General features: G+C 33.7%; 1 protein-coding gene across 2 annotated transcripts in view; it reads left to right on the plus strand.

Annotated features, from left to right (window-relative positions):
- The window catches only part of LOC105201341 (AT-rich interactive domain-containing protein 4A), a 34017-nt gene that overhangs the window by 2995 nt on the left and 11384 nt on the right, over window positions 1–19638 (plus strand). The window contains exons 2-5 of one of the 2 annotated variants that reach the window (XM_011169324.3): window positions 12741–13171; window positions 13258–13503; window positions 14116–14320; window positions 14398–19303. In XM_011169324.3, coding sequence (XP_011167626.2) covers window positions 12741–13171; window positions 13258–13503; window positions 14116–14320; window positions 14398–19303 — 5788 coding nt within the window. Of the gene's footprint in view, window positions 1–12740; window positions 13181–13257; window positions 13504–14115; window positions 14321–14397; window positions 19304–19638 lie in introns of both variants that reach the window. The other variant, XM_011169323.3, reaches the window with a different exon arrangement.

The raw sequence follows: 19638 nt of genomic DNA on the forward strand, positions 1-19638 counted from the left end.
TTATAATTTTCAGTAATGTGATTTAGAAAAAATTACTGTGCAGCATAAACCAATACATCTCTTTGTGAGAATAGACAATAATTACATAATCTTCAATTACAATGTTGACAGATGTGTTTTATGAACTTTTTCCTTAATTCCCTACATTTTCGGTACCTCAAACATTTTTTTTTAATACCTAAAGATAACAAATAAGACGCAAAATAACAAGATAGGACCCAATAGATCCACTAGCATGTATGAAGTTAGCACCTCAACTTTAGTTCTCGAGTGTTCTGATTAGAGTTCCCGATTCATTTCGAAAAGACTAAGAGTTCCCTATAATTTATATTAAGAGTTCTGCTCAATAACGATATCTTTATGAAATAATAGTAATAGATCTGCTCTAAGAAATATTACGTAGAATTGAAATAAAATATAGAAGCAATATTTTGTGCGACTTAAATAAATATGTATTGAATATATAATGTTATGTACATATAATAGTATCATATGCAATTACAAGTGTGTTCCTTACACACTACCTCATTTGCGTTACATAACTATATATTTTATTTTATTATTTTATCACATATTTTCCTTATAATGATTGTGTTTTCATGGTCTTGTAACATTTATAATTACATGTGGCGTCACTATTTTCGCGCAGGCATAATTAATTGCACAAGTGCATTGAATGCACAAGAGCGATATGTATTTATCATTTATACAAACACTATTGCAATTACATAGACTACCATTTCTTAAGAAAGATACGGTTATTGTTTTATATGATTGAACAACATTCAGGACAAGCATCGAAATATGTAGGTTTCCGCTTTTTCTTTGGTTCATCATTTAATTTGCTCGAATTAAATGATTTGATATAATGAATTTTCTTGCTAATTGAGTGAATTGTTTATATTATTTTTTTTCTATTATTTCATCTCTATCGTATCATCAATTAAGTCAAGTTCTAAAATCCTGAATCTGATTGAAGAAGTGAATCTATGTGTATCTTTTCTCGTTATCTGTGACGAAAGGTCTTATGATTCAACGCGATCGGATTAACGGTTTGCAAGACATCCGACATTTGAACGGTGGTCGAAAATTTTTTTAGAGTTTTGGCTAGTTCTGATCAGAGTTCTGGACAGTTCTCGACGAGTTCTAATGAAAAGTCTTATGATTCAACGCGATCGGATCAACGGTTAGCAAGATATCTGACATTTGAACGGTGGTCGAAAATTTTCCAAGTTTTAGGGCTAAAATTTTTTGAGAGTTCCGGGTAGTTCTGATTAGAGTTCTGGACAGTTCTCGACGAGTTCTAACGAAAAGTTTTATAACTCAACGCGATTAGATGGCTACATAACAAGATACATATAATTTTGTGTCGGTTTTTGAAACTTTGTTATTAGTCAGAACTTTTTTTATTTTTTGATCTATATTTTCTTTAATCATCGAGAACTCTTTAAAATAAGTAAAATAACAATGGAAATATCACAGAACTATTATATCTAAATATATTTTTTTTAATTTTTAAATTTTTTTTGGATCTATCAAAAATTATTTTTATATATCAGGAACTTTAGACATTCGTAAAATGAAGCTATTAAGCCCTTCAAAACTATTCGGTCTTTAATTTCTAAAAGAAGTTAATACTCCATTTTTTAAATTTAATTTTGAAATTGTTATTGAGCAGAGCTCTTAATATAAATTATAGGGAACTCTCAGTCTTTTCAAAATGAATTGGGAACTCTAATCAGAACTCTAGACTACTACTCTAGACTACTCTAGATTACTCTAGAGAACTAAAGTTGGGGTGCTAATCATACATGCCCACTAATAAGATGCTAAGAAAAAAACATGTAAAATGGGAGAGTTTAATTCTAGCATTTTAATTTCATAAACTTTGTTGTTTAATACATAAAAATATATTTTATTATAACACTTAGTTTATGAATTTATTTTAAGTTAACTCCTTCCCTACGAGGTAGAATAGAAAAAACTTAGTCTAGTGGGAGCTTTCGGGTTTTTTCGGATTTTATGCGTTATTATTTCTTGTAGTCCGCTAATAATTAAAATTTGCTATTCAATTCATAATTCTATTATGAAATAATTTCAATTTAATTTATTTACGTTTAACTTATTAATTTATGAATATAATTTAGTTATTTATTTATTTATTTATTTAATTTATTTATTAAAATAGTAAATTTATTTGAGCGATAAATTAATTTACTAATTAATATAATAGACGTACCTATATCTATCTATATAAAGGGCATTCCATGCCAAATTGAATCTTTGGATCCGACCATTTTTTTATTAAATTTATGTTTTTACAAAAAATGATTCTATCATATGTACGAGGTCTTAAAATGTTCGTTGCGTATGATAGATTTTTTTATAAATTTGCTAAAAAAAATGAGTTTTTAAATTAATTAATATTTGATGAAAGATGGAAATTGAAGTAACAATTAAATTTTTATTACAATTTTTTTAATTCTTTAAAGAAATGGAAAAAAAATAAGTTCCACTGTGGAAAGATGCTATTTTTTTAAATAGAATTTTTGAGAAATCATGAAATCTTATTATAATTTAATAAATAATTAAAGAAAAAATATATTTGCAAAAATATAATTGCATATAACTTTTAATAATTTTATGTAAAAGTGTCTTTGAAGGTAAAAATTTCAGTTTTGCAAAAATCAAAATGTTTAAAAATTTTGATTTTTTGTTATTTTAAATATTTTGTCAGGGTTGCATTCGAAATTACTCAAATAGTCTCATATATCATTTTATTCTTATTGTTCATTGAATATCAAACAACGATACAATGATACGTGGAGATAATGCTTTTATGGAGATAGGAGTAATGCTTTTACTATTATTAAATTTTAATTAGATTTTTTTAGTAGGTTTTTGTAGGTAGGTGGGTTTTTTAAATGGGTTTTGTTTGGTAAACTTTACTACGCAGTCGTGTTTAAATTTTGCTATTACTACCCACTTTGGGACTCAATTTTTGAGACACTCCTTTTGGATTATGTTGCGAAAACATTAATTATTACAAAATACGAAACAGTATAAAAACTGTTATACCGTCTGATAAAAAACAATTTGTACTCGTGTTTTCAAAGTTTTATTTTTGTTTAAGAAATATTAGTTGAAAAAAAGTGGTATCTGATGTCAATATTAGTGAATTTCCTCTATTGTATCTCCAATTTTTGTGTTTGAGCAGTTTAACAGAAATTAACGATTAAAAATGAGGGTTCTGAGCCAGCACTCCTCTTCTGAGGAGTTATTTATAACATCAATTATTTATAACATCAAAAAGTCAATAAAATAGAATTAAATGCTTTTTATGTACTTTCAAAAAATCATCCAACAGAATCGATGTATCTGATATATTTAAAAATATACGCGGATAAAGATGTGCATATGTTACTGGTACAAGAGAAAAGTGTCAGTTAAAAAATGCAAATAGGTTGCTCAAAACAGTTCTCTATTTATGTGCTTTCAAAATATGTACCATAAAATTTTTATGCTTATTCCTTTTGACCGACAAACTACCTCCACATATGTTGTTTAATATTTAAAAAACGGCAATTGTTTGAATTTTGTTTTCAAATTACAATCAGTGTATTTGATTACATTCTCGATTAAAACTCGAATAGTGTTATTAAAACTTTTGCCAAGAGTAATATTTTTATTGTTTTGTTTATGTATTGTATTGTTTCTTGTGCTTTAGAGGCAGATATACTAGATTCACGAAGTTAACACTTTTTTGTTTTTGTTTTTTTTAGGTTTTTTTTTTTTTTAGTAAAAATACAGAACTTTTTTTTATTTTTATAGTGAATTCTGGAACTATAAAAAGTGTTACTGGAATTATTTGTCAGTTTGGGACAGTAATTATTTTTTTATGTTAATAGAATATTACGCCAACTTCATAGTTCATGATTGGATCTAGGATTAATAATATTATGATTTATAAAGAAACAAAGTCTTTGTCTAATCGATTAATAATAAATTAATAAATGTAGCAAATTTGCTTGATACAGTAAAGCAAAGAAAGAAATATTATATTTAAATTATTGAAAACGAATGCAATCTTCTTTTATTATTTTTATTTCAATACAAATTTATAAATAAATTAACTTTGTGTTACAAGAAGTTGAATGTGTCTCTGTGAAGTTAGTACCTTATTTTTCTGCACCGCAAGTTTTTATGCGAGTTCTATTTGCACCCTCAATAGTTATAGAGTTACTAATAGTTTATAACAATAGTTCTGCCAAAATAACATTAATAATTTGAAAATATGAGGTGCCAACTTTGCGTGGCACCTCAAGTTTCGAAAAAATTGATTTTGACTATGGAATTCTATAGTTCTCGAAGAATTCTAGAGTTCTCAATAAGTATAAACAATAGTTCTGGTCATTCCATATTTTTAAAAGATTTTTTAATTTTTTTTTCCGCACTTCAAGTTTTGAAAAAATTGTTTTTGACTATGGAATTCTATAATTCTCTAAGAGTTCTAGAGTTCTTAATAGGTTACATTAACAGTTCCGATCTATACAGGGTGTTCATTAATGGTTGTACCCACTTTTTACCATAGGAACATGATTTACGGATATATATTTCTAACATATTATTATATTAGAAATAACAAATGTGTGCTCCTATGGTAAAACATGGGGACAACCATTAATGAACACCCTACATACATATATATAGTATATAGGTCGGAACTGTTAATGTAACCTATTAAGAACTCTGGAACTCTTCCAGAACTATAGAATTCTATAGTCGAAATCAATTTTTCAAAACTTGAGGTGACACGCGAAGTTGGCACCTCATATTTTCAAATTATTGTTTTTAATGTTATTTCGGCGGAACTATTGTTATAAACTATTAGGAACTCTTAAAACTATTGAGGGTGCAAATAGAACTCGCATAAAAACTTGCGGTGCAGAAAAATGAGATGTTAACTTCACAAATACGTTGAATGTAAACATAGGCTAGATTTGTAGTGATAATAAAATTAATTTAATTTATTATTCATAATTTTATAATTTATTAGATAATACTACTGAAGAAGATTAAGTAAATTAAAACGTTCCATTTATTTAGTGATTAAACAAAAATTTTAATTAAAAACGTACATTTTTTGGCTCATTATCGGCCTTTTACTCTTTATTATTTGAAAATACGAGCGATTAAATTAACTTTAATTGAATTTTATTACTATTGTTTTTTTTTATTTTTAAAAATGAATAAAAATTAGTAACATTTATATGTGCAATGTTTTAAAAATAGGTTTCACATATTAATTTGAATGAGAAAAGATTTTATTGTTATAAGATTACTATTAACTAATTTCGTTTTTCTTTAAATTAAAGCGATTCGTACGGGGATAATCATTCTTGAATTCTGGTACAATTTAGAAGTCCTTTAAATCCCCTGAAGTCCGATATAACCTGATGAATTCCACGTGTTATGCTATGAATTTTTGGTAGAAATCAGTTACTAGAGAGAGATTTTTGATGACCTTTTCTTAGAGAGATCTCTTAGCAATTGTAATGAATTCCAACGAAGTCCGACTAAGTCTGAAGTCCATGTAGTCCAGTGTACACCTATTTTCTGAATAATTATCTTTTTGAATTAGTATAATTTATCAATTAAAAATTAAAATATCCGTTTGCTTAATGTCTGTTAAGTTAGCACCCCCATCACAAAAAACCGAAACGCCACCTATGCCAAAATTAAGTGCTTTTTATGTGCTAATTATGTACCCAATTTGAAATTTTTGTGCTCGAGCGGTTTAGCAGGAAAATGAGATTGAAGGTGGGGGTGCCAGTTTAACGTTAAGCCAGCACCCACTCATATAAATAATTAATAAAATAAAAAAATAAATACACTAGAATTAAGTGCTTTTTATGTGCTTTTCAACGATATATAAATAAATGTTCGTACTCAATCTCTTCGACTAGAAAATCGTTCAGAAAGTACAAATACACACTAATGGAACAAGAGTAAACTACCCGAAAGAAAGCAATTCTGAAATTGGTTGTAGGCTTAAAATATTCTCCTATTTATGTGCTTTCAAAATATGCAAGACAGGATTTTTGTGCTCAACCCCTTCATCGAAAAACCGACCCTGAAGTGAGCACCCCACCGTTCATCTACAAGAGTAAACTACCAGAAAGAAAGCAATTCTGAAATCGGTTGTAGGCTTAAAATATTCTCCTATTTATGTGCTTTCAAAATATGCAAGACAGGATTTTTGTGCTCAACCCCTTCATCGAAAAACCGACCCTGAAGTGAGCACCCCACCGTTCAGCTACAAGAGTAAACTACCAGAAAGAAAGCAATCCTGAAATTGGTTGTAGGCTTAAAATATTCTTCTATTTATGTGCTTTCGAAATATGCAAGACAGAATTTTTGTGCTCAACCCCTTGATCAAAAAACCGACCCTGAAGTGAGCACCCCACCGTTCAGCTACAAGAGTCAACTACCAGAATGAAAGCAATTCTGAAATTCGTTGTAGGCTTAAAATATTCTCCTATTTATGTGCTTTCGAAATATGCAAGACAGGATTTTTGTGCTCATCCCCTTCATCGAAAAACCGACCCTGAAGTGAGCACCCAACCGTTCAGCCACAAGAGTAAACTACCAGAAAGAAAGCAATTCTGAAATTCGTTGTAGGCTTAAAATATTCTCCTATTTATGTGCTTTCGAAATATGCAAGACAGGATTTTTGTGCTCAACCCCTTCATCGAAAAACCGACCCTGAAGTGAGCACCCCACCGTTCAGCTACAAGAGTAAACTACCAGAAAGAAAGCAATTCTGAAATTCGTTGTAGGCTTAAAATATTCTCCTATTTATGTGCTTTCGAAATATGCAAGACAGGATTTTTGTATTCAACCCCTTCATCGAAAAACCGACCCTGAAGTGAGCACCCCATCGTTCAGTTACAAGAGTAAACTACCAGAAAGAAAGCAATTCTGAAATTCGTTGTAGGCTTAAAATATTCTCTTATTTATGTGCTTTCAAAATATGCAAGACAGGATTTTTGTACTCAACCCCTTGATCGAAAAACCGACCCTGAAGTGAGCTCCTTCAAAGCTCCTGGGACACAAACAAGACGTTCATCAGACGCTATTGGACATTATGCAGCTATATGTTACAGAAAAAATAATAAATGGATGAAATATGATGACTGTAAGGACACAGAACAGATTTTAAATGCAAATTACGCTGTTTGTCCACAGCTTATATTATATGCAACATAATTATGCATTTAATAAAAATAATATAATTTCAAAAATCAATTCATAATTAAGCAACTTATACAAGTACATATATATTTTGTTAAAATGAAACAAATTTAGGAATATGTCACAAATCTTTAACTAAGTTAATAAAAAATGTTATGGAGAAAGCTACATGATAAGCATTGATAATATTTGAAAGCTATCAGTGATCATGTTATACTTCATATATTATTATTTTCAAAATTATTAATGTGACTAAATATCTTTCAAATATTAGTCGCGCGCAAGAGCGTGAACTGCTACTTATGTTATGTAGCGTAATGTTATCAGAATTTGCATAAAAAGCATTGATTATGTCTGCAGGTTAACGCGTATTTTTACTTTTAACTAAGATACTCTGCAGATATAAGTCGCGCCAATGCGTGAATGCTTATATTATAAATAAGAAAAACAAGTACACTATATTACATTGTTACATAACGTGCATCGATAATAAATGAAAGATATTTAAAAATTATATGTCATTTAAAAATATAAAATCATAACATTAATATTTTCTTAATTCAAATTTTTGATATACAAAACATTTTTTAAATAACCACAATTTTAAGTATTTTAACCTATTACATGCACGCATATAACATCCAAATACACTCTAGATACTAAATAAAACATCAAATTAATTCATCCTTCAAGTATTAGTCGCGCAATTATAGCGTGAACTGCACTATTATATATGTAACATTGCACTAGAACGTAACGTAAAGGACTAGAAAGAAAAGGGCTTGCAAGCATGTAAACACACACACACACACACGCACTCACGCACTCACGCACTCACGCACATGCACGCACGCACGCACTCACGCACATGCACGCACGCACGCACACGCACGCACAACCGTATGTATGTATGAATACGTTTGTGTGTGTGTGTGTGTGTGGGTGCGTGCGTGCGTGCGTGCGTGCGTGCGTGCGTGCGTGCGTCGTGCGTGCGTGCGTGCGTGCGTGCGTGCGTGCGTGCGTGCGTGCGTGCGTGCGTGCGTGCGTGCGTGCGTGCGTGCGTGCGTGCGTGCGTGCGTGCGTGCGTGCGTGTGTAAACGTATGCATATAAATGTCCTACAGTAACGTAATAATTCTCCATAAAAATTAGACTTTGCAAATTTTTCGTTACCATCAAGTAAAAAAATTGAAACAATATTCATAAATGTATCAATACAAACTGTGATTTAATATATTTAAATTAAATATATTCAAAACATTTTTAAGTCTTATTTAATTTCCTTACTATTACATCAATTTACTGATTTACCTATAAGTATATAATTAATACTTATAACGTCAAATTAAATACCGCATATATGCAAAATTTAAACAAAAAAAATCTAGATCGTAAGCTTAATACAATGTCTGCGTTTCCACTGAAACTTTACTCTTGTACCGGAATGATAGGGTGCTCACTTCAGGGTCGGTTTTTCGATGAAGGGGTTGAGCACAAATATCCTGTCTCGCATATTTCGAAAGCACATAAATAGAAGAATATTTTAAGCCTACAACCGATTTCAGAATTGCTTTCTTTCTGGTAGTTTACTCTTGTAGCTGAACAGTGGGGTGCTCACTTCAGGGTTGGTTTTTCGATCAAGGGGTTGAGCACAAAAATCCTGTCTTGCATATTTCGAAAGCACATAAATAGAAGAATATTTTAAGCCTACATCCAATTTCAGGATTGCTTTCTTTCTGGTAGTTTACTCTTGTAGCTGAACGGTGGGGTGCTCACTTCAGGGTCGGTTTTTCGATCAAAGGGTTGAGCACAAAAATCCTGTCTTGCATATTTCGAAAGCACATAAATAGAAAAATATTTTAAGCCTACAACCGATTTCAGAATTGCTTTCTTTCTGGTAGTTTACTCTTGTAGCTGAACAGTGGGGTGCTCACTTCAGGGTTGGTTTTTCGATCAAGGGGTTGAGCACAAAAATCCTGTCTTGCATATTTCGAAAGCACATAAATAGAAGAATATTTTAAGCCTACAACCAATTTCAGAATTGCTTTCTTTCTGGTAGTTTACTCTTGTAGCTGAACGGTGGGGTGCTCACTTCAGGGTTGGTTTTTCGATCAAGGGGTTGAGCACAAAAATCCTGTTTTGCATATTTTGAAAGCACATAAATAGGAGAATATTTTAAGCCTACAACCAATTTCAGGATTGCTTTCTTTCTGGTAGTTTACTCTTGTAGCTGAACAGTGGGGTGCTCACTTCAGGGTCGGTTTTTCGATGAAGGGGTTGAGCACAAAAATCCTGTCTTGCATATTTTGAAAGCACATAAATAGGAGAATATTTTAAGCTTACAACCAATTTCAGAATTGCTTTCTTTCTGGTAGTTTACTCTTGTTCCATTAGTGTGTATTTGTACTTTCTGAACGATTTTCTAGTCGAAGAGATTGAGTACGAACATTTATTTATATATCGTTGAAAAGCACATAAAAAGCACTTAATTCTAGTGTATTTATTTTTTTATTTTATTAATTATTTATATGAGTGAGTGCTGGCTTAACGTTAAGCTGGCACCCCCACCTTCAATCTCATTTTCCTGCTAAACCGCTCGAGCACAAAAATTTCAAATTGGGTACATAATTAGCACATAAAAAGCACTTAATTTTGGCATAGGTGGCGTTTTGGTTTTTTGTGGTGGGGGTGCTAACTTAACAGACATGTTTGCTTATAAGTTTTATCAGTATATTTTTAAACGTTATATATTAATTATTTTTATAATTTTTGCTAGTTTATTCCACTGGATAAAATTTAGGATAGTAAATACGAAAATTTATTATAATTTATTCCACCTACTCAATTTTTCCAGTCAATTAACTCTAATTCTTAATATTCTTGATTGATGTTATCAGGATTCAGAATATATTTTTAATAAACTCGATGTTTATGATAAACTTATAACAGATTTGCGAATATATGATTTATTATGGAATATTTGTGAAGTAAGTAATATTTGTTTAATTTAAGGAGGTTCATCTGGTTAGTAATTAACAGATGAATTTTGAAAAAAAATTAAATACAAGTTAAGATGTGTATAAAAATATATCTCGCAAATTTTTAAGTCCTTTGGATACCTCAGTGATGAGATATTAATAAAAATATTTAGTGCAACTTTACATTGTGTCTTATGGAAAATGACATTTTTCGAGCCTTCTTCCACAAAATTTGTAAAGAATTAACAGACAGTTTTTGTACAAATTAATGATAATAACAAAAAAATATGTAAGAAAAATTTGTGCAAAGAGTGTAGATCGATTGGATATCTGAGAAATAAGAAATGAGTAGATATTTTTTGCAAAAATCTCGTTTACGCGTAGGTTATCTTCCATTACTCGATGAGCGGCAACATCGGAACTTCTTACCAAAGTACGCGCTATTTAAAATGTAAAAGTTTGAGAAAAAATATTAGAAAAAACCCATAACGTAGAAATTTGACGTTGCCAAATTTAGTCAGCGTACTGCGCTAGTCAAGTCAAAGTTGAACGTGTTTCTCGCTTGACGTACTATGTACCAGATAAACCTCCTTAAGTAATTTACAGTACGTATTTTTCTGGATGTAGTCGCGAAAAATACTTATGTGAGACACAATAACTATGTCTACCCATGTATGCACATTTTGTTATCATTAATTAGCTATTATACTCTTTATTTATATCTTTTACATTTATATTCTTCGATTTATCACTCTCTGTGATGCAAGTATACATAAATTAATTTTCTTTTAATTATTATTAGGACATATATTGTTATCATTATATTATTAAATTTACGTAAAATAAAAATTATTCAACATACATAAACTGAAATTAACAATAAGATAATTAAACATATTGATGTTTAACTATATTTTGTATTTATTTAAGGTTTGATCTATTTCTTTTAGCTCTTTTTTTGCCTGAAGATTGACTTAATAGACTTTTTTTGTATTAATTATTAAAGTGGTTAAATGCAGTTTTAATTATAGTTTTGTGTTGCCAAATGTATTATTTTTATATTTGAAATCAGTTTTTATTAATGAATAATTTTACTTCATGCAATTTATGTTTTTATCGGTGTTTCGAAACTTTAGACCTGCAGGAACTGTAAAAAGTGGGTAAAAGGGATTTTTTAATAAAAATTGTGACGTTTGAAAAAAAAGTTTAAACAAATTTTGAAAAAATTGTGCGAATTCGGATCTTTGTAACACTTTTCTATTTTTTTTTCCGTAAATTCTAGTTTCAAAGTTAAAAAATAATTTATAAAAAATAATTTTTTACGCAAAAAAGTGACTAAAATATTATTGCTAAAAATTATCACATTAATTATTTAAAAAAAAACATTTTAAAGTTTGGAAATTCTACTTTAAAATAGGTATGTATTTTATATTAAATTTTGCTTGATGAGTTTTATCAAATTGCAGCGCTTTAAAGTAAAACAAAACATTAATTTTGTATAAATATTAATTTTTAATTGTATGTAATTTAGGAACAAAATGTCATAAAAACAAAATTCAAATAGATTTAAAGTTTTATCTATGTTTTTTAAAAATGCATGGCTGAAACTTCTCTACGATTTTTTTTTACCAAGATATTTAATTCTTCGTGCAATGCGAAAAAATTGTAAGCGTTTTCAAATTTTTGGCCGACACTATACTTATATGTGTATGTTGTTTTGCCATTTTTATTATAGACAAAATCAGTGCTTGTGTTGGCAAGACATAAGTTATAAAATTAAAAATAAAAATTAAATATAATGTTAAAAGAATATAAGTAGGCATATTAAAACTTTATTCCACAAAAAATAATTTTTTTTACAAATGGCAGTTACTCCATCAAAGTTATAACTAATTAAATTTACTTCAGTTTAAAAAGTTAATAAGGGACTTGATTTTACCTTAATTTAATAGAAGTCCGAAGTTAATCCTTTGAAATTAATATTATTTGAAAAAAAATTTTTTTTTATCTATTATTGTTATTCTTAAAGATGGTATTTGATTTTTTCATAATTTTCTTATTAATGGTTTTGGAGAAATCAAAATGCTGTTGTTGTTCAAATATCAATTTGAGATTTGTATGGTTCTGAAGATTGTTGCCTCAGGGCAGTGATGCGTGTAAAAGGATTAAATTAAATCTATATAATACAATTTAATACAAGATTAGTTGTAGTTAAAAAAATTTAATTTACAATATACAAGAATAATATGTGTCATTATCATAGGAAAAGACCCATTTAATCGTTAAAAATGCTATTTAACGTTTTAAATAGTAACTTATAGTCCTTAATAATGAATTTGATGCCAACTTTATTTTGACCAAATGGATCCTTTCCTATGATAATTACACATATCTTTGATTACTTATCAATTTATTTATTAAATGTGCTTATTATATAAGAGAAGTGAAATCGTTAATATTGCTATGAAACATTACATTAAATTTATTATACATTACATTCGTTATTGCAGGGAGACGATCCACCGTCTTTATCGGTGGGTACAGAAGTTAGTGCTAAGTATAAGGGTGCCTTCTGTGAAGCAAAAATTCGTAAGGTGGTGCGATCAGTAAAATGTCGTGTAACTTACAAACCACAAGGATTGGGAACTGCCACAATTGCCGACGATCAAATAAGAGGGACTTTAAGAGTAGGCGCGTCCGTTGAAGTTAAACATGTGGATCGGAAGGAGCTTGTGGAAGCTACAATTACAAAAATCCAAGATTGTAGTCAGTATACTGTGGTCTTTGACGATGGAGATATTACAACGTTGAGAAGAACCGCACTCTGCCTGAAAAGTGGACGACACTTTGCGGAAAGTGAAACGTTGGATCAACTTCCGTTGACCCATCCAGAGCACTTTGGGAATCCGGTAATTGGAGGTAGAAGGGGTAGACGCTCAAGGCAAGCGCAGTAAGTGCTGTGAAAAAATCTGTATTTAAAAGTTGTAATAATTGTCTAATATTGGCTATAAAATTTTTGTGCAACAGAGATGAAAGCAGCGAAGATGAAGACAGTCCGCCGCGAGGCACTCGTGATTCGGCTTCCAGCGGAGGTACGAAGGAAGGAATGGAAACTGAACCAGAGATCGGGAGAGTGGTCTGTGTGGAACTCGGTGATAAAAAGAAAAAGGACAATTGGTTTCCAGGATTGGTGGTTGCGCCTACTGCTCAAGATACAGTAAGAATACGAGTGAGAGACGATTACTTGGTACGCTCATTCAAAGATGCAAGATAGTAAGTAAAAAAATAATACAAAGTGTCGAGTGTTACTACTGGAGATAGATAAAATAATATAAACATCTTTGAGAAATGTACTACTTATTTTATTGATAAAATGTTGACTCATCTTTAAAACAGATTTTATTCTTATTTGAAACAACAATGCTTAAATACAATGTTTAAATAATTACTAATGCAATGTTATACCATTCTTCTAGCAAAATATTTTTTAACAAATATTGGAAGAGGTTTAAAAAAATTTGTTTTATATTCTGTTCTTTAAAACTGTTCACAGTAATTCAATATTTCAATTAAGCAGTTAGCCAAGAAAAACCAGCTGAAGTTATGAATAATAGAATAATTTTAGAAGGTAGTATGAGAAACATATTTCTTCCTCTTTATGTAATCAATTGAAAGATGTGCTAAAAAATAATACATTTTGTTAGTAAATATTATTTCTATTCAAATATTGTATGACTTTATCACAATAAAAATAGAATTGTTATTAATAAAAAAGTAGTGTATTTCTTAAATATTTATGTTATTTTATTCAATCTCTCTGTACATTGTCATATTCACACACATTGTTTGTATGTATTGTGTAAATATTTATATATATTTTTCTAGTTATACAGTACCCAAGAAGGAAGCCACAGAATTCACGAAAGAATTGGTTAATAAAGTTGAAAACAGTACTCTAAAGGTTGCAGTGGAGAAGGCACTTCTATTTTTAGAGAAAAATGAATTGCCACCTCACTGGGACAGGGATTCTCTGTTTGGTCATTCTGTTTCTAGTGGAAATAGTGATTATGATGGAGAACTTGATTCAGATGTAAGTTTTTTTACCTGTTCTTTTTTCTTTTATAGTGGCTATGGAACATAACATGAAATGGAATTCCATTTTTTTAGAGTTCGGACGATGAACCACGTGAGGAAAAAGATCACTTTGTAGCGCAATTATATAAATTTATGGATGATCGCGGGACACCTATAAACGTTTGTCCGATGATTGGAAATGAGGATATAGATTTGTACCGGCTTTTCCGAGCAGTTTACAAATTAGGTGGCTACAATCGTGTTACGAATCAGAATCAATGGAAAGCTGTTACACGACGACTTGGCTTTACAATGCAGAATTCACCACCTTTGTACAATCTCGTGAAGCAGGCTTATAAGAAGGTCTTACACTCCTTTGAAGATTTTTATAGAAAATTAGGATGCACTATGGTAAATCATCCGCGAGGTAGCACGCGTAAACAACGTCCTGGGAGAAGTTTGATTCGTGATAAAGATAGAAATACTCCTGTACCACCTCCAGCACCAGTGCAAGTGAAGAGCGACAAGGATGAAGACGAGAAGAAAGTTGTGGAAGATGAAAAGAAAGAGAAGAAAGAAGTTAAGAAAGAACAAGTGAAAGAAGAAGAAATAGTTAAAATAAAAAAGAAAGAAGAATCTGAGGGAACCGGTAGCGGTCAGGAGAGCGATGTTAACGTGGAAGGAGATCATGAATCATCATCCAATAATGAAAAGCCACAAAAACCGACCGCACAAATTTCTACGTTATCTCCCACTTCGTGTGGTACTGCAGCTGCATCATCTAGCCGGACTAAGTCAAAAAATAAAGAAGACACTAAGAAGAAGGTAACCGAGAAGAAAAAAACAGAAACCAAAAAGCAAGAAAAGAAAGATGAGAAGATCAAGGAAGAAGAAGCCACAAAGACGAGATCAAAGGCTAAAGATGATACTGTAAGAAATAAAAATACTTCTGAAGTAAGAGAGACTCGGACACCGTCGAGAGAAGCGGACAAGAAAACAGTGTCTAAGCAGCGACGTTTGACAGATGAAGAATTGAAAAAGCGTGGAAGGAAACGTAAAGAGTACGAAACGGAAAAGTCACGTACGGATGAACAACTTACAGAGATCGCGCCTAGCTACAAAGGTCCTGTAGAGTGTGGTGACAAATTGAAGGTATATTATGGTCCAACGCATGAATCCAAAGTTACCTACGAAGCGAAGGTCATCGAAATAGAGAAGGAAGGTCCGGAGCCGATGTATCTTGTACATTACACGGGTTGGAACACCAGATACGATGAGTGGATTAAAGCGTCTAGAATTGCTCAAAATATCACGCAAGCTCAAGGTAGAGTGAAGCGTATCAAAGCGACTCCCAGGCCTCAAACTCCAAGCACAAGTTCGTCCAATAACAAATTGAAAGGTACTTGCAATTCGAGCGCTAACGCATCACAAAGCCGTCGCCGAGCACAAAGTGTCGCTCCTACTTCTTCTAGCGCCGTTCAATCGGTTTCAACGTCTTCAAAGGAAGCCAAGAAGGAGGAGAAGGAGAAAGAAAAAGAAACGACACAACCGACCAGATCCACAACTCCATTGTCTATTGCCAGTTCTAGTTCTAGAACTAAAAGTCCTGCTACACCCGCCAATAGGCCAACTAGAACAACTAGAAATGCAGAGTTATCCAACATAGAACATCGTAGGCGCACCAGAAGAACCTCAGGACACACGGACATATCTGTTGCGTCGGAAAGCGAGGATAGTGAAGGTTATGAGTCCGATACCACTGAACCTGAGCAAACCAAAACTAGATTGAGAGGTATGGAAGAAAGGAAACGTAAAGAAGCACGAAGAGCAGAAGAGAGAATTAGAGCGGATGATGTGACAGTCAGTGATGGTGAGGACGAAAAAGACATCTCAGATGAACCACGTAAAGGTAGACGTTTAAGAAGAACGCCAGGCAAATCTCAGGGTATTAAATCTGAACCTGACAGCGATCAAGAAGAACAACCAAAAGGTCGAGATTTTGATCTCAATCAAATACGATCTGAATTGAAAGGTTTTGATAAAGCTGTCAAGATGGAGATAGTCAGGATGGAACCTGAGGATGAAGTTAAGCTAGACGATAAGGAGAACACGGCTGCGATCACGACTTCGCCCAAGTTGGAGAAAACTAACGAGTCCCCAAAGGTAGAGGTTGTCGAAACAAAAGTAGAAAGTACGGAAGACATATATGAATTTAAAGAACCGGAACCGTTCGAGTTTGAGGTGAGAAATAAGAGGGACACTAATGGCGATAAAGATAAATTGAAGAAGAGAATGTTCGAAGATGAGACGAAAAGTCCGAAAAAGAAGCAAAAAACACCGGCCGCGGGATCGGTAGCGAAGGAAACAAAATCGGAACTGCCGGAGACCGATTCTCGGAAGAAGCCGAGGAAATTGTTCGGAAAAAGATCCGACGACGCACACGAAGCGGTAACAACTGCTGCCAGCAAGTCATTACAGGCCGCATCGTGCACATCGTGCGAGGATATTTTCAACAAATTGTGCGAATCCTCCACGTCGTCATTTAATCAATTGAAATCAACTGTCACGGAAGACTCGAGTAACAAGGCGAGTGGTATGAGTCTTTTGTTCAACGATTTGCCGGCAGACGATGAAGGTACGCGTGACGACTCCGAAGACCGTCTGATAATATCGGAGACTGAAGTATCGGAAACAGAACAGGAAAACGTATTTGCTTATCAACAAGAGATTCAGTTCCAAAGCGGCAAATCATCGGACACGGCGGAATCGAGCAAGAACGAGACAAGTGTTACAGTTGAAATCGTGAAGGAAGAAACGCCTATAATCAGCACGAGCAGTAATAAAGTCTCTAATATCTCCGATCAGAAACAGAACCAAGTCAAGTCTCTGTCAAGTCAAGTCATAGCTGGACAATCGCAATCAGAATTGAAGATGTTGGATACCAAGTTGCTCGATATTGTCCCGGTTCCATCACCAATTGTGACACCGCCAGCTCCAATAAGCGCACGACTACCGGCAACATCCACGATAGAAGAAAAGTTATCGGCTGCAATGGCGTTCCGGAGCAAAGCTAAAGATACCAAGAAGACTGCGGACGAGGAGACACCTGATTCGCGCATAATGAAAGTAATGAAGGAAGGATCTAAGAAATTAGATCCTACTTTCTTGCAAAGAGGCAAAGACGCGGATTGTGTTATTCCTGCGGTCGAGGTGGATAAGAAACGCGAACAGGAAAAGATTGCGAATGAGGAGAATATACGTAGAGAGATTATGCGCGCAGTTATGGTTAAGCGAAAGGAAGAAGAATTATCCAAATCGAAGAAAGAAGCGGAACTGAAAAAGTTTTCAGACGTGAAAATAGTAACTGAACACAAAACCAAATTGCAAGAAGCTACGAGAGACGAAAGTTGGAGGAACTCCGGATACGAGATATCTGACGATAAAAAGTCCGAAGACGAATATAAAACGACTGATCAGAAAGAGAAGGATAGAATTGAACATCGTAAGAAGCAAATCAACCAGGATATTATAGATTCTACAGACAGCAGCGACTCGGAACAAAGGCTCGTGATAGATAACGAGGAGCTGCAAGACGTCAAAGTACCGACCTCTACCTTTGACGTGAAGCTACAAGCGGAATTAGATCACATAGAAAATACGCAGGAGAGATACGCGAGGTCGCAGGTATTAAAAACTTCACAGAGTATCCATCAACAGCAGCAAGAACAAGAGTTCAAGGCCGACATAACACCTGTTCTAAAGACAGACGAAGAAGGCGAAACGATGAATTCGTTGCTGTGCGAGGAAGAGATACCCGGTTCGCCAGCCCCACTGTCCGAGAGCGTCGAGCAAGCTAACGTCGGTCCCTCGTGCAGTCCACCGAAGAATGAAGCAACGGAAAATAGCATAGTGCTAATGGAGATGCCTTTTGCAAGTGCACCAACTTCAGGCCAGAGTACAACGAGCAGTAACACCGTCGCTACTCTCAGCATGGCATTGCCAAAAACTATGGAAACATCAATGCCGGTTTCGCTATCGACGCAACAGAATGTGTCCTTAATGCGGCAGCCACAACAGCAGCAGCAACACCAACAACAACAACAACAACAGCAGCAGCAGCAGCAGCAGCACCACCACCACCACCACCACCACGTGTTGGCTTTGATTCCAGCGCAACGACGAGAAAGTAACGAAGCCGCGCCGGTAATGGACAATACTCCACCGACGACACCCGACTCGAGTATCTCCAATATCTCGGGTTCACCTAGGGAAGAGAGAACCGGCGGCTCGTCACCGATCTCTGAGGATAATATCAAGCTTAATCGTGACAACTCCGAGGCAGACATTGACAGTGCCGGCAAAGGCCTGAGTTTCAGCGAGGACGATATCCTACCTAACTCTGAGAGCAATTCCGCGGATAGGATTCTTAAGCCGCCCGCTAAACGTGTAATCGAGGATATGCAGTCACCTAAGAAACGCAGAAGAAACAGAAAGCACTCGGAGTGCGGTAGCGTTGGCAGTGTCAGCGGCGTCAGCGTCGGTGTCAGCGCCGGCCTCAGCCTTAGTCTTGGTGTTGGCGTTGGCATTGATGTCGGTGTCGGTGTCGGTGTCGGTGTCGGTGTCGGTGTTGGCGTTGACGTTGACGTTGACGTTGACATTGGTGTCGGCGTTGGTGTTGGCAATGGTAGTGGCGTCAATAGCAGCAATAGCGGTGGTAGTATTGGTGATGGCAGCAGTGGTAGTGGCAATGGTAATGATAGTGGTAATGTCAGTGGTAGTGGCAGTGGCGTCATTCCGAAAAAACCTGGCAGGCAAAACGGTAGACATGGTAGATACGGAGCTGGCAGCGACAGCGACGACACCAGTGAGGGATCCAATCTCTGCAGTGTTAATAACACGCCAACGAGTCATGCCAACGCCATCACCAATGTTCCCGATCTCAGTACTTACTCATCGAGATCACCGAGGCCAACAAAGTACAATTTCTACGTTGAATTAGGTATGTTAAATATATTTTATTGTGTGCTTAATTTTATTATGTTAATAAATCAAGAGTGTAATTTTTTAAAGCGGGTCTTGATGCTCTATTTTGTTATTAATATTTTTATATTAAGATCTCTAATTAAATTTATCGTCGATTTTAATAACAATGCTATAAATCAATAAGAATAAGTAAAAGGCTAATGAGAGTACTGCTATTTTTGCGCAAAGTGAATTAGTCAGTCACAGACCAAAAATTCCTTTATTCATTCCGATAATGTTTGAACGTTTTGCTTTTCTTTGAAATCATTATCAGCGTGAGACATATTTCAAAAAATAAGCATAATAATATTT

The sequence above is a fragment of the Solenopsis invicta genome, chromosome 8 (assembly GCF_016802725.1).
Source record: "Solenopsis invicta isolate M01_SB chromosome 8, UNIL_Sinv_3.0, whole genome shotgun sequence".
Taxonomy (NCBI): domain Eukaryota; kingdom Metazoa; phylum Arthropoda; class Insecta; order Hymenoptera; family Formicidae; genus Solenopsis; species Solenopsis invicta.